Raw genomic sequence first — 27,274 nt, forward strand, 5'->3', positions numbered from 1 at the left:
CACATCGATGGATATGCTCTTCGGTGCTTGGACTCTCAGTAATGACTTTAAACCTCACTGAACTGAGCTAAACTAAACTGAACTTAAACACTAAACACTGAACTACCCTGATCCAGTTACTATGACCATTTATGTGAAGCTGCTTTGACACGATATACATTGTAAAAGCACTATACAAATAAAGGTGAATTGAGTTGAATTGAATATGCAGGAATCCTAAAGGTAATTTTAATACCTTTTAAAGACTTTTTAAAGACCTTGTCATTATATTTTAAGACCTCAACACTACTTCAAATTCTAATCAGTATCAAACCTTTCACAACAGTTGTAGTTAAATAAATCTAAGGAGCACAACCATGCAACAGAACTCAGATAAGTTTGGAAGAAACAAAGCTTGAAAGAATAAATTACGTGGTTGTTTTCAGCGACAGGCTTCAGCCACTGTTTAAACTCGTATTTTTCCCATTTCCCATTCTACCATCTGTTTTGCTCTATTGTTTTTTCTACAAGTGAAGAGCGTCACATCACCCTCCTGCATTTGTCGCAAATTACGTGACATCCCCTGGACGGAGGAGTTTGGCTGGTTGCACCCTGTCTCGAACCAATCGTGCGGATCGAGCACTTAGTTGTTAATTTTAGGAGGACAATAACTATATGCTTTTTTAGACAGTGCTTGAACAAAATTTAAGATCTTATAAAAATGTGATTAAGACTTTTTAATACCTTTTAAGGGCCTTACTTTTCTCATAATTGATTTATCAACTTTTGATACTTTTTAAAACTCATTAATAAAAACGCAGTGGGTAAATACAATATGCTTATAAGTTTGCATACCACTTGTAGAATATGCAAGATGATAATAGTTTTAACAAAATAATATAGTTTAATATAATTTAATAATTAATAAAATAGGTATTTGGTATAACATGTTTAAAACCCACAACAGAATGTACACAAATTGCCCTGATCATAAGTTTACATATAATTGATTCTGTTTTTACTTCAATAATTCATTAGTCTTTATGAAAAGCCTCAATTTTTCGAATATGTCTGTCTGAATGCCAGCGTTGTGTCAGATTTGAAATCTCAACATGATGCATAAACAGCTGGTGTAAACTTTTTAAATAAGTAATGAGTGAACAAGGGTTAATAAAAATTAACCAACCCTATAAAACTGAAACAGTATTATTATTATTATTATTATCTTAAAACAAATGTATTTTATTTTGTTTTTTATATTTTATTTTAATCAGATTTTCATTTAGTTTGATTAAAGTATATCTTAAAGAGATTGTTCACCCACAATTGAAAATGTATTTACTCTCCCTCATCTGGTTCTAAAGATTTGTTTATTTTTTTTCCACTTAACACAAAATAAAACATTATAAAAATGATGATACTATCTATTGAATTTTTTACTAACTTTTTACTAACTAAATTTTTATTTCTTTTATTTAAAGAAACCCAAATTATGAAAATAACTGAAGTGAACTATCAGTGAATTATCTCTTTAAAATGAAAACTCATTATTAAAACTAAATCTAAAAAATAAATTAAAAATACTACAACTTTAGAATGAAAGAAAACATAATAAAATAAGGTGGATAAGTTGTGGAAGTTCAGCCATAATATGTCATAGGTCATGAAAAATCAGGTAAAAGTCTGGGATTTTGACATTTTGTTTAGAGTGGGAGCTCTGCATCGTGGAAAAGGGATGAAGAACGCACACGTCAAGCCGTTGTCCATTAAAGACCATTCAAAGATCATTAACAAGTCATGAATGTTAACTGGTGATCTTTCATATGCTAATGACAATAATTACAGAAGATCTAAAGCCATTCAGATGCCACAATTACAAGTTCATGCTCGATTTGTAGATTTCACAACTGGAAGCTTGATGCATTTTTGTATGTGTGTTCATCTATTAGTTTCTTTAAATTAAAATAAAATCAAATATGACACGATATGACATGTTTTTTTTTTTTTTACACATTTTACACTTTGACCATGTAAAAAATAACTACAAAAATATTAGTGAACTAAGCAAAACAATGGATCACAATTCAAAACTCTTTAACTTATACGTGAAAAATAATATGAAGAAGCATATGCTTAGTTTTTTTTTCATTAGCCACACATTTTTAGACTAAAAAAAAAAGTCCAGTTTAGCCAGTTCTCCTTATTCCTCTTATTCCGTCAAATTATTAGCATGCATATTCTGCAAAGGAGTATGCATTCAATTTGAAGAAAACTGTATTTTGGCAACCTGGCAACTAATATGACTGGAAGGATCATTTAAAGCCAGTCGGATTTAGTTCTTCTTTAAAAACAAACAAAAAACAAAGCAACAGATAACCTAAAAGTGATCATTCAAAACTATCCTGAAACAAAAATGATGAAAAATGTTAGGAATGGGTAGCCATTGTCTTATACTATGATAGTCAGTACTGTAGTGATTGGCTACCAGTTTCCAACATTGTTTAAAATAACTTTTTTGTGTTAATCAGTAGAAAGAAACAGGTTTTGGAGCAAGTGAAGGGTGAGTAAATGATGACAGAATTTTTGCTTACTTATAAACAATCTGTTTTAAGTCTTATAGCTCGTTTATACACCATGTAATGGCATGAACATGAAACCTTTTTTCCCAGGCACAAAAAGATTGCAAATGAATACAGTGACTATGCAAGTAATCCGCAATGAGCCTGATTGATTGGATATGAAGCTGTCAGTACTTGACAATCGCTAGTTGTTTCATTTTAGAGTTTCAGTGGCAAGAATCCATTAGATTGGGTGTTATAGAGACTATTTTTGTGTGGTTTGGAGGCTGAGATGCAAAGGGTGTGTTGAGGAGGTGTGTGTCCTGTCAGAGTCTCAGTGATTTGGGTGCCCTTAGAGCCTCTGTCTATACAGAGAAGAATAAGCAGACATGTCAGTGGACAGATGTCCTGTCATTACTCACAACACTGAAACTATTGGCTGAGTGTCAAAGAGTAGCGATGACAGAGCAGACCATTGGCCGATTCACAGACTCAACATTCATAGAGTCTATGCATAATTACCAATATAAACCTCAATCAGGCATGACAGAAAGTACTTTTTTATGCATGTGGGGTGGGTCAATTTATTTATGCTTTTGAATTGAAAAGATTGATATTTTGAACTCAAAAAGTTAATGTCTAAATGTCAAAAAGTGACTTTTGGCATTCTTAATAGTTTGAAGTGAAATATGGCCTAAAGTGGTGCCATGAATACAAAAACCTGCATATTCCTGTACTTTTTCTGTTATTTTACTGACTTATATATACACACATGTAGTTGAAGTCAGAATTATTAGCCCCGTTTATTTTTTCCCCCAACTTTTGTTAACGGAGAGAAGATTTCTTCAACACATTTCTAAACATATTAGTTTTGATAAGTCATTTCTAATGACAGTAAATAATATTTTACTAGATATTTTTCAAGACACTTCTATACAGCTTAAAGTGACATTTAACACTTAACTAGGTTAATTGGGTTAACTAGGCAGGTTAGGGTAATTAGGCAAGTTAATGTATAACAGTGGTTTGTTCTGTAGACTATCGAAAAACTATAGCTTAAAGGGGCAAATAATTTTGTCCTTAAAATGGTGTTTTAAAAAAATTAAAACTTTAAAACTGCTTTTTTTCTAGCTGAAATAAAACAAACAATACTTTTTCAAGAAGAAAAAATATTATCAGACATACTATCCAAAATGACAAAATTTCCTTGCTCTGTTAAACATCATTTGGAAAATATTTAAAAAAGGAGAAAACAATTCAATGGGGGTTAATAATTCTGACTTCAACTGTATATGTGAGCAATTCCATGCAAATTTCAACCTTGCCATAAAACCATTTTTTAGATTTAAAGTACAAAACTTGTTTACAGATTGATATTTTTCTAATCTTATAAGTCTGTGATTAGTTGTTCTAGAAAATATAAACAGATGTTTCAGTATAATGATAACATAGACTTTCTCTGTGAATTTATGTTTTGAGTTTTTACTGCAAATGTCACATCCATAACGCTTAAACTGCTCATATATTATATCTTAAACAATATATTGTTACAAACTACTAAAATGTCAATAAAAACAACTTTAGTAAACTGAAGAGATGAATTTTCAGCATCAAAGGTTAACAGAGCAGAGATTAAGGTCCAATTCAGAACTGTAAATAAAAGGACAATACCTTTTTATCACAAATACAGAAACTGTTCATTAACAGATTTTTTTTGTCACAGAAATCAGTATTTATAGTTCAGCCCTACTGAAGTTTTACTGTACTCTTTGAATTTGTGTTGTCCAAAGGCATTCGGTATAAAATCAGCACTTTAATAAATGACCAACGTTTACTATAGCGCTGGGCAGTGAATAATCGCATTTAGAAATAAAAGTGTTTTTACATAATATATATATATATATATATATATATATATATATATATATATATATATATATATATATATATATATATATATATATATGTATATACATACATACACTTTCAGTAAACTATACATTTAAAATTAAAACAAACAGTTCGATCACATTTAAAAAAAAAGCAATGAAACTTTCAATAACAAAAATAAAAAAATAAATAATATATGAAAACATACTACAGCTAAAATAAAAATAAAACACAAAAAAAACGATATGGAAATTCAGCTTTTTAATCAGATAAAACAAGGGAGCTTAGAGTGGGAACCCTGTATAAAACTATGGAAAAGGGCTGAAGTATGCACATATACATAAAACTAAATTCTACAAAAATATTGTCATAAATATTTCAATTGATATATAATTGATATATATGTAAAACATTTCTCAAATATATAGATGTATGTCAGTATTTATAAATACATAATAATTATACACATACGCATATGTATATCATGTAAATGTAGGCTTTTATTTTGGATGTAATTTATCGTGATTAATCATTACTACAGATTTTATTCTCATTGTATGAAATCTTAGATTTGCTTACAAGCAGAAATTAAGAAGTTACTCTTGCACCCATATCTCCTCTGTAAAATTAATCTATTTTTATTCTCGTTTGTTGCCGGGTGTAACTGTGAATTAATAATGTAAATGTAAATTACGAGGGAGTGAAAGACCTCCCACACTGGGTGGCTGTGTAGGTTTAGTTGGTGTCATATATTCGGTTTATGGCTTTTTGATCTTACATCTGGGACATTTACTGACATTATTCTGTCCTTCAGTTCAGTATAAAACAGCCTTTGGGCTCTACAACTACAGTCTAGTGCTGCTAACAGGTCAACCACACAGCATTTACATAATCCTTACCACTGTAAATTGAACATTATATTTTAAAAACGATTTTATCTTGAAATAGTAGCCATCATTAATATCATCATTGCTACCTCAGCTCTGCTGTGGGTGTCAAGAGAATTTTGTGTTCTCCTGTTTGCTTATTGACAGAAGAACTTGCTAAATGATCTTTTGCAGGGTTGTGATTACTAAATTGGTCTTACCTTTTTGAGAAAGAAATTATTTTAAATACTTATTGTTTGTATTTGTATATCTTAATCTATTTATGTCTTGTTGTGTTTAACTCTTGGAGATTCGGTTCCATTATTTCTCTACAGTACATTTAATGCAGTCAAAATAGATTTTTGGCTTTTTTATATTATTTAACATGCATGTATCTCACCAAAGAATTAGGCAAACACTTATCAAAAGCACACTTTGTAAGCAATTCATTGGTAAAGAAACAAGTTGTTTTTGTTTTATATTTCGTACAGTTATACATGAGTTTTTAAACTGGTTTCAGGACCACAATGTCCTGGGGTGCTGGATGGGTCTGTGAAAATGTTTGAAGAAAAAGCTTAAAGTTTCTCTTGGAAAAATAATAATAATAATAATAAAATTTAAGTTATTAATCCATTTAAAAACATTTAAAAAGAGGATGCAAATGAATAATGCAAATGCTCTCATAAAACTATTGTATAATTATATGTGTAGCATTATTATAATTGTTCTATGAAGGAATTACTATATTTACTATATTTATTTTAAAAATGAATTATCTAAAAAATATTGTTAATTTGGTAAGATATTAAATACTGTACTTTATTAGAAATTAAAATATGACATTAATGTTTTGATTTATATTTTTGACAGTAAAATACAATAAACTTATTAAATGTGTTTTAAATATTATGATGGAGGTCCTTCAGATGAGGAGGATCATGAGGATTGGTGATACATGAAGATGAACTATATAATATTTATGATATAATGCAAGCTCAACTTATTCTCTTTTTATTTTTTAAATCTATTTGATGCAAGGAAGCTACCACAAAAACAGAATAGCAAAAACTGCTTTTGTTGTTCACACAAAACAATTTGAGTGCAAAAATGAGATACAAATAAATGTTTCAATATTTTAAATACATAGCCTATTGAACGTCTGATTCGTTGTTCCGCAGTCTTCACAAAGTTTCCCCTTTGTCGGTATATATCTATTTATATGTTTATTTTGTTTTAAAGAGCGTTTTCTCCTCTATTCCTTTTGCGTCTGCAGCGTAATTTTATTAGCATTTCTGTCCTCTTCCAGCTCCCCATGGTGTGAATTCCCTTCACCATACACAGACTGCATGCTGCATTATCGTCACCTTGAAATTTCATCTGCTATTTTCCAATTAAAAGCTTAATAGCCCTGGAAACGGAGTTCATGTGGTGAAGTTTACCGTGGCCCCCAGTTCTCAAAGTTGTGCTGCCGGGATCCCATTACGTGCTTGAATAAACCCATTTAGGAACAGAAACGGGACTCGAGGGTGCCCGGTGTTGAGTTTCACTGGACTTTAAAAGCGATGGGCATCATTTTAAGAAAGGTGTGCTGCAATTTACACCCTACACCCCCGCATTTAAAGCCTTTGCATGTTTACTGTGAGCACAACAGCAAATAGGCCTGTTTAATGTAGATGACATTGCCCAGTTCACTTCATTCAATATTTATTATTATTTATTATTATGAGATCCTTCAAGAACTAATTTAAAGTCAAAATCATATTGCTCAATTAACTCGTGCTGCATGTCGCACCATTCAACATTTTTTTTTTCATGGGAATAAGTGGAGTTCATTCAAATGCAAACCACCATATTATTGTCGCCTGTGTTTAATTCGAATTCGCAGCGTGTGGTTAAACTAAATACCTAAGTGGTCGCATGGTTTTGGTGAAAAGCGCACAGCAGTTATGGGAACTCATTTCTACATTCCCAGTCAATTCTTCAAATTACTCCAGTCATAAGGACCTCATGCTTCGTATGTTGGCAAATCGATGTGATGTGGTTCAAACAACCGGTCAAAATGATGAAGTTTATTTCATCTTGATGTTCATTAATAAGTTTATTTTATATAATTGTTAATTATTTCGAATACGCGTTTAAATACAAACACGGCTACACATTTTGTGAATTAAATTAGAGTTATGAATAATGCGATTTTTTAGCCTATTTTTTTATTTAGTTTCTGGTCTAAATTCTGTATGAAGTTGAATTATGATATCTTAACGAAATATTAAATTACACTAACGATTTGTTGATGTAGCCTACCATCCTATACAGATGCCAACTGAGTGCCAACAGTTGCTATCGACGTGCGTCTGTTTAATCTTTTATCTAATTAATCAGTTTGTGCTATTTGACTTGAACTTCTGTAGTTAAACACTAACTGAAAACGCAAATTAAACATTACTGATACATGTAAACACGATACCTAGGCCTACCTTGTAGACCCAATTGTTTTTATACTGTTTCATATATTATATTATATTATATTATATTATATTATATTATAATATATTATTATTGACAGGAATAATCCGAATTTGTATTTTGTAATTTCCATACTGCAAACAAGCTATCAGTAATTGTAGGCTTTGTAAAAGGTTGCATATCGGCAAGATCCCTAAATATATTTAAGAAAAAAAACGAGCCTTCCTCCCTCCATCCAGTGTCAGGGGGATGTAAATGGCTCGTGACAGTGATGTGAGGAATAGAAGTTACTCGTTAGTGCGTGTCAGATCGCCCGATGCACTTCTTTATTGCGGGGCGAAAGGTGGATCCTCGTCTTAAAGAGTCAACACCTCTCATCAGGAGTGTATCGAGCAGCCGAGGGGCTTGATCTTGACAGCACTCTTTCTCTACACCTTATCTGATGCACTTGCGCCTCTGGCACCTTTGGAAACCACTTGAGAAATGAATGGCTACGGATCGCCCTACCTCTACATGGGGGGCCCGGTGTCCCAGCCGAGAGCGCCCCTCCAGAGGACCCCCAAGTGTGCGCGCTGCAGGAACCACGGGGTGCTGTCCTGGCTGAAAGGGCACAAGCGCTACTGCCGATTTAAGGACTGCACTTGTGAGAAATGTATTCTGATAATCGAGCGGCAGCGGGTGATGGCAGCTCAGGTGGCGCTGAGGAGGCAGCAGGCGAACGAGAGTTTGGAGAGTTTGATCCCGGAGTCTCTGAGAGCGCTGCCCGGCATCACGGTGAACAGCGGAGAGCAGAGCGCGAACCCGCGGGCCAGCGACATAGACCTGCGCTGGAGCACAGAGACCGGGACCCCCAAAACACCGCAAGGTAACCGCTTTCTCAGTATTTGAAAAAGTTTACTGATTGGAATTAAGTTTTAGCAACCCTGATGACGATGCGTTGTTTGCACACATCAATATTGTAACTGGTCCTTATTTACTTATTTAATAACTTACTTACAAATCTTATTTAACACATAATTGGATAAACGAGAACATTGGCTGGATTTTTAAACATTGACACTGGCAACTTTTACAACCTAATTAGTAAATTAATATGTTAATATATTACGAATAAAATAATAAAAATTATATTTAGGCTTGTCACAAATATTAAACAAAATAATATGCATTGGTTCCGAAAAAACATGATAATGGACAATGCGGACAGTTTGTTTTTTAGAACAAGCTATTGATAACGAAACTATAAATTCATCACAATAAACATATTATTTTGTTTACATTAAAATATTATGTTTTATATCATTTATGATAATGAATAGAAATTCCAGCAAAACACTTTTATTAGATCCACACTTTTTTCGATATTTAATATACTTGAGAATAAACATTCTGCATTTTACAGGAAAAGTTCTGAAATTCCAACTAAATTATTTTTTCATTAAATTATATATATATAATCCGTATATGTATATATATATACAACAATCCGACATTTTGCATTAAGAAACTGGTATCGGCTTATTTCGGTGAGATGATCTGAATGCTGGTCGTTTTAAATACTTTATTCTGCGACCGACAGTACATATTAGAGGTAATAGGCAAGGCCCTGATAATCATTTCGTGGCAAGTCAAATGCAAAGTAGGCGAAGTCCAAGCTGATGTAAAATGTTTCTAAAGTAATCAGTCTGCAAAACTGTAATTAAGTGGCATCGACGAAATATTTTCACTGCCACGACGTCAGCGCTTTTATACAAACAGCTAATAAAGTTGCCCATTATAAATCACAGGAGTGCTGACAGGTCAGTAACCTGAATGTTGCACTATAGTCTGCAGAAGCAGACAAAGTTTTACTAGTGTCAGAGTTTTAGCTGGACTTAAAGGCAATCACTTTAGCCATTTCTAAGAACTGTCGGCAAATGACCAGGCTTCAATAGATTTTAACTAATGTTAACTGACAGTTTTATAATTTTTAGAGGCCTACTATCTAAAGACATTAATTTTCAGAGAAACATGTTCAGATTATCTAAACAATCTACCAGAAACCATGTACAGTATACTTCTGTCCCGTTCATTCACTGCCAGTCTCTTATCATCCCTCCACAAGTCCAACTTGTCCCAGCCAGTTCGGGATTAGGTCAAATAAGTTTATATTTAACCCCATCAGATTGTATTATTGTTGTATATTAGTATGTTCATACAGTCATTGTGTGGGTGTGTGTTTTCCAGACCTAAGTGATGAGCTGTCCGGTGAGCAGTCTGGAGGAGAGAACGGTGGCAGTGACAGAGAACCAGAAGCAGTCAGCTCCCCAGAGGAGTCCAAACCCAACCTCTGCTGCACCCCTGACACCTCTGACCCATCTCCCCAGCTTGAGGAGTCCCGCTTTGGCCTGTCAAAATCCTGCTCTGACCCAGAACCCAAATCTGACAACCCTAAATACTCCCCTGAGCCCAACCTCCTCATCGAAGGCCTCTCTGGCTCTGTCTCTCTCCCTTTCAGCCTGAGAGCCAACCGACCCCCACTGGAGGTCCTGAAGAAGATCTTTCCTGCCCACAAACCAGCAGTCCTGGAGCTCATCCTGAAAGGCTGCGGTGGGGATCTGGTCGGAGCCATTGAGATCCTGCTCTCCAGCCGTTCCACAATGAAACCTGAAAAGATTCTGTCAGAGAGCTCAGATGCTCTGGTTCTTCCCTCAAACGGCCACCTCTTTGAGCATCCGCTCAGCTCCTACCCAGTCTCATCTTCCAAGTGGTCGGTCGGGTCGGCTTTTCGTGTTCCCGATTCCCTTCGCTTCTCCTCTGAGTCATCTGGTGGGGTCGTACCGGGCCCCCTGAGCATGCCACTACAGCATGGCTTCCCTCAGCCCCCTCGATACCCCCTCATGCTGAGGAATTCATTGAGCCGTGGCCAGGCTGGGCCATTTATGCACAATGATGTGACTCTGTGGAATACCATGACATTGCAGCAGCAGTATCAGCTGCGCTCTCAGTACGTCCCGCCATTCTCAGGCCCCTCAGCCGGGGTGATCCGCAGCTCTCCGCTCCTCACCAGCAGACCCAGTGAGGAGCATCGGATCAGCATCCAGGAGGAGAGCTGCCCAGTCATTGCCAAACAGAGCATGTACGCTGCAGATGAGGAGTACGATGACAGATCTGACTCCTCAGATTCCAGGATCCTCAATACTTCCTCCTAACTCCAGCGGTTTCAAAATAAGCACTGAAATATGGCTTGAAGCGATATGAAAGAGACACTGCTCTTCTAGGAGCGCAATGAAAAGATGTACAGTGCATTACTTGAGGTATTGTATTTCTACCAGATTTGAGGTTGTTGTGCCAACTTAATCATGTGTGGAATAACATTAGCTTTATTTTTTTTAGTTGGAGGAGGGAAGGGGGATCAATAAGGGACTATTGTTTGACCAAAAAGTCTGAATAACATATTTGAGCACAGTGATATGGATTACCACTTTGCATGAAATGTACCATTGATGACAATTTAATGTAGAAATATTTCAGCAATCCTGCATGTAAAAGTATGGCAAATAAACCTTCTATGAACTGTTTTGTCAGTGTGTTTATCTGAAATATTTACATGTTTGAAAAATCTATAGAAACAACAACAAACATAAAAAAATAAAATAAAATATTGGGATTTAACGAAAAGCATCTCTTCAATACAAGAAAAGAAACCCAATGAATTAGCTCTTTACAGTAATTATAATAAAAATAAAATTTCAATGAGACAAAATGTTTCTTACATTTCTAGCATATCTGAAACGAACATAATTGACACAAATGCAGCTTTGAGTCCATAACCAGTTCTTTATTATATATTTAAGCAATGCCACAATATTATCAAATGATCCAGCCGTCATAATAAAATAACATTTACCCCTTATTATTATCGAATGGTTTGTTACAACATTTTTTTTGTTGTTGTGCAGTTTTTTTACAACACATTTGATTTTATCAAAGACAAGAAAAGTAAGCTAACCGCGCCACCTAGTGGACATTCTGAACATCAGCCAATAAAACATAATTGAAAGTCCTGCTTATACAGTATGGTATGTTTTAGGTCGTGAATTCGTAACACATCTAGCCAACATTAAATGAAATTGTTTCAATAAGAATAAGACATGTTCAGAAGAACATACCATCAAACATACATATTTATATTTAATTTTTTATACCCCGTGCAAAAAAAGACAAACATTACTTTATCATCTCTCAAATGATATTCTTAATATAATCATTAATATAATATAATTTATTATTATTATCCCTTGAATTCAGTGAAAATGCGGTAGCCTACTGTGTGCAGGAATGCCCCACTATGAAAAGATCAGTATTGACTCAACACTGTCACCTTGTGATGCACTTTATAATTCGCTTTAGGCCTACACGCAGAAAACAAATTAAGGCTTTAAATGACAAACTGTTCAACTAAGACAAACAGTCTATTAGCTTCTGGGTACCTGTAACTGAGCTATATAAATTATACATTTGACGTGACTTATTCAAAATCCCAGCGTTTATAAACGCGTGTGTGATGCTAAAGCAGCGGTCGCTGCGTCGTGCAGGTGTCGCAGTTGCAGGCTATTTAACACATCTGTTGACTTAACCGAGCGCCAGCTTTTAATGCTGACATTTGAATTTGTGCCTCTAAGTCAACAGGGCCGTGTGTTGTCGTACACATCAACCGGACAGACAAATTATGAGTGGTTAAGCATTCAGCAGGTTGCACGTGTTACCGATCCATCAAGCGTCTTCAAATGCTAATTAACATAACAGGGATTCAGCGCGCTCACAAATCTCCCATCTCTACACTGCGATCGGGTTACACTGCAGCGCGTAACAGACACACCCAGAGGCTTGTCACTGATCATCGCTTGTAAATAATGATCCCAGAGTCTGAGGGCGTTTTAACTATGATGGACCTGCATTTTCACTGTGACAGAAAGTAACGCATTTGTATAAACTTCTCAACAATGCAGGCTGATACAAACACAATAGCCTCATTTCCTAACAGCAAACACATGCCTATGTAAAATAACAATGCAAATATAAGCCTAGATAAAAAAATCCATTCTGTGGAATATAATAGCAACCACTTTCGTGAAATATACGCATAAAGATCGCTATACAATAAAGACGACGGTTTCCTCCATTTGGCATTGTCATATGTGTTTAGAAGAAGGCAGAAGAGAAGATCAAAGCATTCCAAGGGTGGAAATTGCACCCTGGGTAGCAGTTGGATTTGCTGGCCGTAACCTTGCTAATAAATTAAGAGCGAGTAGCAAAGCTGCACCTGCACGGCAAACATCTTCACCACATGTGAGTAACAGAGATGACGGGCCAAGACCAGACCGACAATTAACCAGCACAATCACCCCATAAATACCATCCTGCTTACTTGATCAATGAAGATGTGGTGTCAAATACAAACGGATACACAGGAACTAACTTAAATGAACAGTTTTAAACTATGTTAAACGTTTTTTTTTTGTTTATTCATATTACACTTTAAAATATGCTAGACTGATTCAAACACAGTTTTTTACAAATTATAAACAAGTCAAATTGCTGGCTTATAAAGAAAAGTTACCCTAAGAGTTTTCACAAATTTGAATTTACAACCCATCATTTGATATTATTTTATTGCAATACGATATTTCTTTTATTATAACCCTATATAAAATAACTGAAGAACAATTAAAGTAAACCATACATTTAAGATAAATTAAATAGGCTGTGTTTAGATGGTATTTTCTTTCAAAACAAAAGCCATTGAGGGAGGTGACTTTTAATCTGCCGAAGATGCGAGATATTGTTTATTTATATATTTATATAAATGCATTAAATAATACTATTATAGTATTTACACATACATTAATTTAAGCGAGAAACATGTTTGAGAACAGTAAGATACAAAAACGATTGAGGGTAGGTTACTCTTAATGTGCCGATGACGCGAGATAATGTATGAGAACAGAAGGATACAAACAGCAGCCTTTCTATACCTTCATATCTTTTTCACCGGTGGTAATGAAATTGCGCGCGCGTATATATATATATATATATATATATATATATATATATATATATATATATATATATATATATATATATATATATATATATATATATATGTATGTATGTGGTTACCCAAATTTTTATATAAAAATATTGTTATAAAACATATTGTGCTAGATTGACACTGAAATGATATTGTAACCAGCATTTTTATAAATTACGCATGTTGGATAACATGGATAATTTTAAAACTACAATTGTACAAACTCCAACCATATTTGTTGTTCTACACCAAGCTTAACTCTCCCACGTCCCGCATGTGCTGCTGTCTATAGAGCAAACCCATCACGAACAGTAGCTGTGACATTCTTTAGTGTCAGTTGATTTTACTTTGTTTTGAGAAACATCACACATGGTAGGTCGATCGGGACAAAGAGAATTATGTTTTGTGTAGCCTTCCCGCATGCTTAGTCAATGTTTTTTAAGTATCGCTTGTTGTGTCAACTGTCATATCACGCTCAATCTCGAGCTGAAAACAGTGATGCATCCCTGAAGGGTTATGCATTGTCAACAGCAACTCACAAGATATTAATTTGTGTAACAAGAGATCTAGTGTCTTGTTAACAGACAAACTAATTTGTCAAAGTCATTTTAAACCATTCAATTTATAAATAGGTCTTGCAGAACTGCAACTTTTATGTGAAAAAATATGGGACTATAAATAAATTGAACTATCTTAATTAACAAAATTAATGTTATATACATCTAATCGGCGTTTTTAAACGTGATCTCCAAAGGCCGATCTGCACTGTAAACAATTAATAAAACACACTGAAAAGAATAGTTAATATTTATAGATGCATATTCTATTTATATCTCAGAGCAAACAAACAAAAACAAAAAGCACCTGTATGGCAACGCTGTTAGGCGTATTTGAATAAAAATGAAAATCAATCGCCAGTTTTTGCATTCACCAGCTGTAATTTGAATATTGTCAATTAGTGGTTACTTTGGCCACTGCAAGCACATTAACGAACAATTACAACGTACATTGCCAATATGCTTTCTGTAATATAATTAGTAGCCAAAATAAACATCAGACTTCTGTTGTCCAAATAGGCTATAATAAAATGCAAAATCGTTTCTTATTTTTTAAGCATCTGCAAAAAGCAAAAGTTTACAGCTTCCTAATATTTTAGTTTGTTCAGTTTTATTGAATTAATATACCCTACTCGATTCAATTTCTAAACTGAATAAAAGTCAACTGTAAAGCTGCCTACAGAAATGAACAACGCATTTAAAAGGTTGAGACATGAGGGTTTGAAACCAGATGCATTAAACAGCTGAACCCCCATTGTGCTCTGTGATTAATTGTTCTGCTTTCTTAGAAATGTTTTATTTGTAACTTAATTCACCCCATTAAGAACTTCGTTCAGAGAGCCGTCCTAATCCAGCCAATAGCAAAGCTTGGTTTTACATCGAGCCAATAGGAACATGCTGTCAAACACCGTCATCTGATAGGCTCGTTGTAAGCGGAGCTTCCCAATTGGCTGCCTGGGGTTTGCTGCGCGGATCTTAGAGTTGAAAGGCTGGGAGAGACTCTCATCACACCGCAGTGACAGATCAGGTTGTCTAAATGTCGCTCACTGATGTATAGGTAAAAGTGGTCTAACTTACCCTGGAGCAGCGCTTCTTATTGGTACAACAGCTCTGGGAAGCAAGAAAGACAAAACCCTCAGGTTTTAGTATTATTGCGACTTGGATATCCACTCATCGTTTGTTTGACTGCTTTGGCGAGGTAAGTGTATCTTAAAATATGCAAGAAACATACTATTTAAATTATACAGTACATTTCAGAGCATATATTTATTTTATTTGTTAACTTAAGGAATTAAATTACTTAAGTACAAATTTACCAGCTACAGTGATTCATTCACAAAAGTTTTTCAATTCACAATTTTTTTTGATTGATGCAAATTTGATTTTACTTTTTAAGTAAAATGACAGCATTTAACTTGACACGTTACATGCAGGAAAACATAGTTTAAAAAAAATAATTATTCGCATTTTTTTGGACAGCATCTTGCTTTACGCGGCCAGAAAATGACGGATCTGTCCGGCACGGAGTTTGAGATCGACGTGGAGGGCCTGGAGACGGAGAGCGATGATCAGGCGGTGTTCACCGGCCCCGGAGAGGACGACACGGGGTCCAAAGACGACGACAAATCTGACCGCTTAAATCTCGGCTCTGGAGACCAGCGCAAACTGAGCCGCACGCCGAAATGCGCCCGATGTAGGAACCACGGCGTTGTGTCTTGTCTAAAGGGGCACAAGAGGTTCTGCCGATGGAGAGACTGTCAGTGCGCAAACTGCCTGCTGGTGGTGGAGAGACAGCGCGTAATGGCTGCACAAGTGGCACTGCGGAGACAGCAAGCGACAGAGGTGAGTGCGCGCTAACTAATGATCCGGCCATTTGTTCCCATCAGTATTAAACTGAGGTAACAGAATATACACTCTTCAAAATAAAGGATAAAAAAAAGAAAGAAAGATTTACAGCGATGCCACTGAGGAATCATTTCTGGATTCAATTTTCAAAGACTGTTTTAAAAATCTTTTCCATCTATAAAGCACCACTAAAATGTTCCATGCATGGAAACAGTGATGCCTATAAAGAACCTTTATTTATAAGAGTGTATAAGCAAAACGCTTTATAAAATAAAACAAAGAGAAGGCAGATTTTTCTGAATGTATCAGCCAGTCAGACATTTCTTCAAGAATATGGTAAAACTAAACAAACCGTTGAATCTGATCCACTAGAGTAAATGTGATTATTTATCATTCAATTTTAGGACAAAAAGGGAATAACTGGGAAGCAAATACCAGTGGAAAGACGAAATATCTATCAGCGACACATCCGCCCATCGACCATGCTGGCAAAAAGCATTTTAGAAGGTGGGTAAAAACAACAACAACAACAACAAAAAAACAAATTCTGTAGCATGCATGAATTCTCAGCTCAAGCTCAAGACTGATCTACCTGATGATATCTTTCACCCTTTTTTCTCTTCTTTTCAAAACTAATTTTACCTCCTCTTTTCTCCTCATCTCTCAGCTTTTCTTGGACTTCTGTCTATTTCAAATTAATTCACTATGGTTCACCTCTGGATATTTTCACGGCGTAAGCTTCTCCTAAATACAGCATGTTCTTTATGATTAAAAATAAAAGCTGCATGATATTATTGATGCTCAAAATTTAATGCATGATTTATACTAAAACATTAGTGGTGTTGTATTGTTAAAAACAAATTCAGAAACTCGTCAGAGTGCCGTAAATGTTATGTGTTGTTCTACATAAATTCAGCCATCGTTTTCATCCACAGGATATCGTCCAGTTCAGAATGACCCTTTCCTGGGTGCCAATCCCGCACTACCCCCTCCTCTGAGCGACCGCATGAGGAAGAGACGGGCCTTTGCTGACAAGGAGCTGGAAACCATCATGTTGGAGCGAGAATACAAAGAACGGGAGCTTCTTGAATCCACCCAGTCCAACTCAGCCTCGCTCTTCATGCCGGGCAGTATGGTCCACGCCGCTGAATACAACTCCTACAAGACGGCCTTCTCATCCGCCTCCGCCCCATCCACCGTCGAACCCTCTCCCAAAGATCTGTGTGGCTTTCTACCCGGCTGTCTAGATCTTTCTCTGCAATATGCTGCCACTGGCGGGACCACAGCAAACGTGGAGCTCATCTCCTCCAACGTCAGCGTAGCCACCACCTACCGCCAGTACCCGCTTTCCCCGCGATTTGTAATGTGGCCGCGGGGCAGCAGCAGTATTAGCGATGCCCTCTTATACCAGCAATGTCTCCTGAACGCTACTGCAGTCCAGAACTTGAAACCTGGAGCGGTTTGGGACCCAAAGATGATGAGCTCCACCGAAAGTCACCCTCCTGAGCAGGATGCACCCGCATCCCGGCTTGAGGGATCTCGAGTGGCTCCAGAGTCATCAGACCTCCAGCCGGGACCCAGAGAGGCTCAGACGGGACTCGGCCACAATGGAGGTGCCCGCTCGGCCTTCTCCCCTCCTAAAAGAACTTACGGACAGGTTTTCTCTCCACAAGCAGGAAGCCACGAGCACGTGATCAACAACATGAGCAAAGACACGGCCAAGCACACACTGTCCATGAAGTTAAACTCCTTCCATTCGCTCATCCAGCAGACGCTCAACGACAAGAATCCAGACACAAACAGGCCCTACTGTAAGGAGCTGCTGGAGGAAGCGGCGAAAAAGTTCAGGGAAGGTACAGCCAAAGACACAGTGGGACTCAAAAGCTCGGAAAGAGCGGCAAAGGACTTTGTAGCAAAGCCGCGGTGCAGCAAGGTCACCGCTGGAGAGTCACTGTCGTTCTCAGTGGAAGCCATATTAAAAAGACCGGCGCTTTCTTTAAATCGGAAATCTCAGTAAGGCTTCTTGCTAACAACAACAGCAAACCTTAAAAGTAAAATTGTAACTTTGTGCTGATTGTATATTTATTTTCAAATGCATATTTTTTAAGTTTATATAAATACAAGACAAAAAAAGATGATCCTAGGAATAATCAAAAGGGCATATGTGCAGCTTTATGGACACTTCTGTGTGTATATATATATATATAAATAAATGTACATAACATTTCAGACATGCATGTTGTACATTAAAATATATGATAATGTGTAGAGTATTTAATTGTAAATGTTAATTTTGCTACATTAAAAATGTCAATAAAATGAAATTTCGAAATAATTTACTGTAAGAAGTCCCGTGTTTTTACCATATTTGTGACCCTGGACCACAAAAGCAGTCAAATGTTGCACTTGTATATTTTTGGCAAGAGTCAAATTCATGGCTTTTTACTTTTTTCATTTTTTTGCCAAAAAAATATTAGAACATTAAGATCATGATAGATGTAGATATTTAATACATTTCCTACAGTAAATATATCAAAACTTTATTTTTGATTAGTAATGCACATTGCTAAGATCTTATTTTGGACAATTTTAAAGGCAAATTTCTCAACATGTATTTGTATGAACCCTCAGACTGCAGATTATCAAATATTTATACCCTATCTCCATCCTATTATTATTCCTTCCCAACCATAAATCAGTGGAAAGTATTTTTATCCTGCTTTAAAATGATGTGTAAATTAAAAAACATACCCTTATGACTGGTTTTGTTGTCCAGGGTCACATTTTGCTATTATGTATTCTTTTTTAACGAATGTGATCATTTTTTATTAAACTAGAAATTTAATTAAGCCAATAATGATGTTAATTATAACATTATATTCATAACATTATGAGGTTACACTACTTTGCAACAACCCATAAACAAACTCTCATTAGAGTATTAGTAGACTGATTGACACTTGAAAAGTTGCTTATAGGAATATAAATATACTAATAGGAATATTAAGCACTGCAGATATTAAGCAGATAATGCGCTAGTTGACGTAGTTACAAAGTTACTTTTATTCAACAGAATGAAAATAGTGGTGTTCGTTATGTACACACAAAGTAATTATTATGATAATTACAATAATTGAGTAATATTAGTATTTAACCTGAACCAGTCACTAAATCAATAATACGCAATCATTATTGTAATAGACAATTCATTTAAGAATTAAATAAATACATACAATTTAAAATGAATGGTTTATTTACTGATACATTTGAGCTCCTTTAAGCTTTTCATTAGTGATCATTTGGAACCTGTCATTCGGATCATTTGGATTGTGTACTTTTTTAGCACAGCGGTGATAACTTTTGTTGTTACATCATTCTCAAGTAAATGTAAAAATATCTGCAGATACTACAACTTAATAAATGCGATTCAAATTCAAAGTTAAATTCTGGATACAGAAAACAATATCATTTTTGTAATTATTACACGTTTGACCACGGGCCATTAAGTTAATAATGTAACCATGTGTGCATGTGTGTGTGTTTATCTAAAAGGGACAAATGATTGTGTTTATTTATGCCACTTTATGTGCAAATACGAAACACCTGCTCAAGACATTAGTTATGACCGCATCGCACTGTAACACAGATGTCGATGATAGAAACATGAGAGGTCCATAAATTCTAAAATACCTTCAACAATGCATTTTTGATTTAAATTTTTTTTACATTTATGCCATTATCCTGGACTATGTGTAAAGCATTCAGAAGATGACAAATTCAAAGAATAAAAGAGATAAAATGAGAAAAAGAAAGTAAACAGAGGGTTTGTTACATTAAAGAGATAGTTCACAAAAATACACTAAAATGCTGGATTCCACACAACTGATTTGAAAGAATTAAGTTAACTTGTTAGTTTCTACAAATTTAAGTGGCCTACACATAAAACTATTAAGTTGTCCCTATACAAAAAAACAAAAAACAAAACAAAAAAAAGAATTGTGTTGTTTTAGCTCATTTTAAATAAGTAGTTTGAACAAACAGAAAAAAAATATCTGTGTACATGTAAATGGTATTTTTGCTACATAAAAAATGTCAACAAAATGAAATTTTAAAATAAATTACAGTAAGAAGTCTTGTGTTTTTTTTTTTTTTTTTCAACATTTTATTCAAATGTTGCACTTGTATATTTTTGGAAAGAGTCAAATTTTTTGCTTTTTGCTTTTTTTTTTTGCATAAAGAAAAGATCATGATAGATGTCGTTATTTAGTACATTTCCTACAGTAAATATATCAAAACTTTACCCTCCTCAGCTGGGTGCACAGAAAATATAGGAGCCCTGGTATCCCAGCAGAATTACTATGTAATAGCTGGTCCTTTCCCTGAAAATTATAGCTGTTTGTACTACAATAGACTTTTATTTAGTGCGGTGCCTCTAGCTTAGAAACTATACTTCGCAAAATAACTAGTATAAAGAAAATTGACAATAAAAGTTATATCTAAACCTTCAGGTTTACTCAATCAAAAATAAATAAATAAATAAATAAATAAATAAATAAATAAATAATAACAATGAAATATTTAAATGAATAACATGAATCTAAAATAGGTGTATAAAATATATGTATATGAAACCAAAATAATAAAAAGTGACAGAATTATATAAATACTGACCCACAAATGCAACAAACAGAAAATGGGATTGTTTGAAGATTTACCTGACACTTCTCATAGCATCACCATAGATAAAAATAATAATAAAATAAATAAATAAATAATTAAATAAACAAACTTTCTCTCTTCCCTGAGTGCTTTCTTTATTATTTATGAATCGAATTTGTCAATGGGGCTACACTAAGAACCTAATTTGGACAACTTTAAAGGCAAATTTATCAATATATAATTGTTTGAACCCTCAGATTGCAGAATATCAAATATTTAAAGTGTATCTCCTTCCTAATATTATTCTATTCTAACCAATTTTCTCACTATATTTACTCTCTCTCGAGTGGTTCAAAACCTTTATGAGTGTCTTTCTTCTGTTGAGCACAAAACAAGATTTTCCATAGTAGGAAAAACAAATACTATGAAGCTTTCCAACCCAACATTTTTCTAAATGTCTTCTTTTTGGTGTTGAAAAGGAAACAAATAAAGGTTTGAAACAAGTAAAGAATGACTAAATGATGACAGAATCTTATAGAAATATTTCTTTAAAATAAAATGTTATTCTCCCATCTAAAATAAACCATGTGTGTTATTTTAGCCTAGCTAAAAAAATCGAATATGTCCAGACTACACGTGAAATCGTTATTGTAACTAATAAATGTTAACAATACAAGCCTGAGACGTTTTAGTTTAAGCACTTGGATGGAATCATATCTGGCTACAAATGGAGCAGGCAAAAGTCTCTAAGGAAAGACCTCTGCACGATATCTCCTAGAACCAACGAGAAGCTAGCATGAAATTATAGATTGACTACAGCTGTTAGTCAAAATCGCCTTTCTTGGGAAGAATGTTGATCTACAGCCCTCAAGACATCCACAATAGTTAGTATAACCGAAAGGCTGTTCTGCGCTCATCTCTCCGCTTGTTTACTGTAAACGTTTTCTGTCAATACCCTTGCAACCTGGAGAAAATGGTCAGTGGTTCTGCAACAGCAGGAGGAGTGTTTTGAGCGAGCTGATTGTAACAGTAGGACAGTAGATCTGCTGATGCCATCAAGACTGATGAGGCCTGTTCCCATAGTGTCACATTTAGCACATTAGCAAAGTGCCATCACTAGCATTGGCGGCATGTTTGTTCAGTTACTTTTACTAGAGCCTTATGTCAGGCCGAGCGAGCCTGTTTAAACGCTGTCGATAACACATGAGGAAGGCAGGTCAGGATACGCTAACACAGGCTGTGCTAACATAGGCTAGTTTGATAACGCAGTTGATCTGAAACATGCAGTTTTCCTTTTCAGCGCTGATTTGATAAAGAGATCAGATTATCCACAGTAACAGATGACAGACAAAAAAATCAGTTATCAAACTGAAAAAAAAACTTTCTTTATCTTTTTTGATCTTTCAACAGTTTTAAAAGAAGCACAATCATGTGTAGCTGAAGTCAGAATTATTAGCCCTCCTGTATTATTAACAGAATAGTTTTAAATACTAATTTCTAATAACTATTTTTTTTTTATCTTTGCCACAATGACAGCACATTATATTTGACTAATACTAGTATTCAGCTTAAAGTGCAGGCTTAACTAATTAGGGAGGTTAGGGTAATTAGGCAAATCATTTCGTCTGTAGACAGGTGGAAAAAAATATTGCTTAAGGGGGCTAAGCAATATTTTAGGGTCAATAATATTGACTATTGGCTTTAAAAATTATAAACTGCTTTTATTCTAGTCGAAATAAAACAAACAAGACTTTCTCTAGAAGAAACAATAGGAAATACTGCAGTACACAGGAAAAATATATTGCAAATTCACAGAAGGGATAATATTAATTATAATGATATTGACCTACTGTATATGGGTCAAGTATGAAAAGTGAGGTTGCATGCATCATTTTGTTTTAAGATTGGAATGGGTCCTATTTATGTACACTGTAAAAAATGTCTGTTAATTAAGCAACATAGGCTCATTCTGAAAACGTCTGCATTTCGGGAGATTACAAATTATGCAGCCAAAAATACGTATGGCTGCATTTAGTTTTTAAAACGAACACTAGGGGTGGTATGATGCGGTTTCTTATCTCGCTTGACAGCTGACTGCTTACCTCCATATGGACGGCTTTTTGGCTGTTACCAGTTTGTCCAATGGCTTGCAGCGTACGTCGGTGGACTTGAGACGCAGAGTTGACCGTGATGACAGGGGTTTAGTCCGATGAAAAACGGTTCCAGAAAGCAGCTATAAGACAAAAACTAAAGACAAAAAATTAAACAAACAAGTAAAAAAAACAGGGTGAGAATGTAGTAAAAAAGTTTAAAAAAAAAAAAAAAAAAAAAAGTAGTTTTCTTTTGCTGGATTGCTATTAAAACTGTCAATTGGGTTTAGGGAAGTGGGTGGACGGGTCAATTGGTGTTTTTGAAAACACTATTGGTGGGTTTAGGGTAGGAGGGTGGGTCAGTCAGTCAGTCGACAGTGGCCTCTGGTGGATATATGTGAGAACAGCAGGCGCGAATGGCACTCGCGAGAGAAATTTGAGATCTAAAAAAAGGGTACACAGCGGTCTCTGGTGTATTTGTGGAAACAAAAACAGTAAAACAACATATCTCCCAAGACGTATTTGGTGCTCTCCAGAAATGTATATATGGCTACGTTTTCAGAATGAGCCTGGTTGTGAATTGCATTATGGGAGCTTAATCTCTGCTCTGTCGACATTTGATGTTGAAAATTCAACTCTACAGTTAAATAAAGTGACTTTTGGTGACATTTTAGTAGTTTGAAATAATGTAGAGAAGTCTTTTTAAATTTACGGATGTTTTTAATAGTGTACTTTATTTCTTTTCTGAGCAAAACTTTACTATCATAGATTTTTACCCTGATTTACAGAAGACACACTGTAATGTTGTTCAGAGTAACAATAGTTTCAACAGAAAATCTTGTTTATATCAAGAACCATTTGATTACATTTAATTAGGAATCACATTGCAACCCCAAAATGCTAAATTCACTTCATTAAAGTATTTGTAAACGTCATTACTTTTGTTGTAGCCATTTTTCAGAAAGTTTTTAATCAATGAGTTAAAAAACTATCAGTATTATTTTTTGATAAGAATCATGCATGGGTTATTTCAGTGTTTGACTGGCTTTGAGTAATTCAATTCAATTTAATTTAATTCATCTTTATTTGTATAGCGCTTTTGGAATGTGGATTGTGTCAAAGCAGCTTCACATAGACGAATATAGTGAATTTAAACAATGTCAGTTCAGTTTTCAGAGTTTAACTTCAGTTAAGTTTAGTTCAGTGTGGTTTAATATTCACTGCTGAGCGCCCAAATACTGAAGAGCAAATCAATGCGCAGCTCTACAAGTCCTAAACTATGCAAGCCAGTGGCGACAGCAACGAGGAAAATACTTCCACCAATTGGCTAAAGTGAAGGATTAAAACCTTGAGAGAAACCAGGCTCCAGTAAACGTGAATTACACAATAAGCAAATGGAACCTATATTTTGGTTTGTCCATATTTGACCCATATTTGATTTTGGTTAAAACTACTTTTTTTTAGAGTACATATTGTTTCATACACACAGAAAAATATTTTTTTGCTGCTTGTTCAAACTACTCACTTAAAATGAATTGAAACAACAAAATTCTTGAGGTTTTCTCTAGGACAACTTAATTGTTTTATGTTCAATCAACTTAAGTTAACTTAATGAACTTTTAATGGGATGACATGAAGGGATTGTGTGGAACCCAGCTTTTTTTTTTTTTTTTTTACTGTGTCTCTGTTACAATGAAAGACAATAAAACCATATTTCACAATGTTAGTCCCAACAGTTATTTGAAACAATAAATTAAAAAGTTTACTCACATTTAATATGCTTTGTATATGAAGTCATTTCTGCTAATTTTATTTGATGCAGACACTTGTTTTTAAGTTATGAATAATACATATTAAATGGAGTAAAATTTATACATATAATACAGTAACGGTCTACAGTAAGGTCTCAATTGTTAACATAGTTAATGCATTAGCTAACATGAACTAACAATGAGGAATTTGTGAAGTATTTAGTGTTTGTTATATTTCAATAGACTGAATTGTTCCTTGTTTTGTTTTTTCTTAGAGAACAATGTCTTAACAAATGTTAACAAACAGTTTGGGTTTTGAAAATGTATCGGTACATTTATCATGACCATTAGCTATACAATCTGAACATGCTGATTGTATGCTCAACCCAAATTTGCATAAAACATCGACAAACTAACCTGAACTGTTGGGTAAAATTTAAACTAATTATATTTACCAATAATATTTAAACTTATAATTTTTTTAATAAAAATATTTTTTCAACATTTTTTTTTACTAGTTTCTGCTTCCAATGTCAACTATCAATGATTTAGTTTGTCTTTGCCATGATGAAAGCACATAATGTCTCACTAATCATTTTGAAAGATACTAGTATTGAGTGAAATTTTTACTAACTTGTTAACTAAGCAGTGGTTTATTCTTTAGCCAATTGAAAAGAACATGTTAAGAGTCTAATAATATCGAAAAGTATATTAGAAAAACATTTAAAAAATAATACAAATGTCACAGGAGGGCTACATATATACTCACTCTGAAAACAAGCAGGCAAACATATCTTGTTTCAGAATGTATTGATTTTTTTCTGGCTAAAAAGACAAATATACTGATCATGAAATTTTTTTGTTCAGTGTCAATAAGACAATCAAAATGCACTTCTACTCATTTGCATTGCTGCACGGTTTACACCCAAAACATTTGTCTGAGCTAAGTATGCGAGGACAACTCGAACTGGCCAGACCACGTCATTCATTGTGCAACTTGCACCTTCTCCTTCTTCCCAGGAGCAGAACAAACCCCTCTCTTAATCTGTTGACTTTGTCACCTCAAGTCAACAACACACAAACTGAAGCTGCGCTGCATTTTGAAGAGGTAGTTCAGCCAAAAATGGTCATTGTCACCCTCCTCTTGTTCCAAACTTAGATTTTCTTTATTCTGTTGAACACAAAAGAATATATTTTGAAGTATGTTGGAGGCTGGTAGCCATTGACTTTAAAATATATATATATTTTTATCCCTACAATGGATGTCAATCCCAGCAGGAACTTTGATGTAAAAATAACATGTCAAAAATCAATATAATGTTAAAACCTTGATGTCCAGTTGACATCTACAAGTCTATGCCCTTTTCATCACCAGAATAAAGCAACAAAAAGCATTATACAAAATGTTTTACTAACTGAAAAGCTCCAAATTTACACTGCATTTGTATCCCTACAATTCATGTAAACTTCCTTGTTGCCAAAACAATATAAAAAAAATTGACATCTAACATTGGCATCAAAAAATGGATTACAATACAGTCCTAAAACCGATTTATGACATGTTTTTGGTTGTTAAGGGGAGTAGGGTTGGACACTTGGGCTGAGGATTTAGTTAAAACAGAAACTGAAAAGAAAACTGTGCTGTAAAGTAAGGACTGACAACAAAAACGTGTGTACCAATAAAAGTGATTTGTTTACAATTTTAGAAACAATAAACAATGAGGGTGACACGGTGGCGCAGTGGGTAGCTCTGTCACCTCAAAGCAAGAAGGTCGCTGGTTCAAGCCCCAGTTGGCATTTCTGTGGGGAGTTTGCATTTTCTCCCCAAGTTTGTGTGGTTTTCCTCCAGGTGCTCCGGTTTCACCCACAGTCCAAAGACATATGGTCAGGGGCGATTTTAGGACTTTTATTTTAGGGGGGCTAATATATTTATTTATATATATATATATATGTATTTATAAGTAATAGTTTAATAGTATTACACTTAAAAAAGTTTAACTAATGTGGTAGGATTGCATACTAAACTAGCAGTATTCATCTGTATTGTATAGACATGCATAGCCATTTGAGTTCTGAACCTCAATAAACCTGTTTACTGTAGTAAAGGCCACTTTATATGTATAATAGGAAAGATTTTTAATACAAGACAACACATGATGTTTCTATCTCTGTCAGTGACTCTGACAGTTAAAATGAGTACATTCTCTAAGTGGTTCTGTAGCTGTGTTTAATACTTTCTGTGCATGACTGTGGTATAGATAATGCCCCATGCACTGAAATGTGTTTTATAATGGTAGCTCATTTGGAAAACAGTTGTGATTATGAGGTGAGCACTGAGGAAACAGTAGATTGGAAACCTGATTGCTCCTATCTGACATTGGGGTACAAGGGATACAAGTGTATCCATAGTAAAGAACTGCAAATAAGCAGTTATTTTAACAATTTATCGACATTTAAACACAGCTTTTGTTCTCGCTCTGCACAGCTGTGGATTGCTGATGAAGTAGCCGAATTCTGCCGTTGTTTTCATATCAAATTTA

The 27,274-nt window shown here is 34.8% G+C and overlaps 2 protein-coding genes and 1 long non-coding RNA gene across 4 annotated transcripts in view; 2 read left to right on the plus strand and 1 right to left on the minus strand.

The window, feature by feature from the left end:
• Positions 1 to 27,274, minus strand: part of LOC141385595 (uncharacterized) — a 65,375-nt gene that overhangs the window by 10,828 nt on the left and 27,273 nt on the right. The window contains exon 3 of the long non-coding RNA XR_015491703.1: positions 22,996 to 23,140. This is a non-coding gene — a long non-coding RNA (uncharacterized LOC141385595). The remainder of the gene's footprint in view (positions 1 to 22,995; positions 23,141 to 27,274) is intronic.
• On the plus strand, positions 8,039 to 11,319 carry dmrt3a (doublesex and mab-3 related transcription factor 3a). Its single transcript, NM_001005779.3, has 2 exons — positions 8,039 to 8,624; positions 9,986 to 11,319. Exons 1-2 carry the CDS (start codon positions 8,243 to 8,245, stop codon positions 10,948 to 10,950), a joined length of 1,347 nt encoding a protein of 448 aa, NP_001005779.3. The 5' UTR covers positions 8,039 to 8,242; the 3' UTR covers positions 10,951 to 11,319.
• On the plus strand, positions 15,412 to 18,569 carry dmrt2a (doublesex and mab-3 related transcription factor 2a). 2 transcript variants are annotated; one of them, NM_130952.1, is given in 4 exon segments: positions 15,412 to 15,587; positions 15,869 to 16,231; positions 16,639 to 16,741; positions 17,170 to 18,569. In NM_130952.1, coding segments are annotated over 3 exon segments (1,524 nt in total). In that variant the 5' UTR covers positions 15,412 to 15,587; positions 15,869 to 15,892; the 3' UTR covers positions 18,252 to 18,569.

The sequence above is a fragment of the Danio rerio genome, chromosome 5 (genome assembly GCF_052040795.2).
Source record: "Danio rerio strain M-AB ecotype USA chromosome 5, GRCz13ab, whole genome shotgun sequence".
Classification (NCBI taxonomy): Eukaryota; Metazoa; Chordata; class Actinopteri; order Cypriniformes; family Danionidae; genus Danio; species Danio rerio.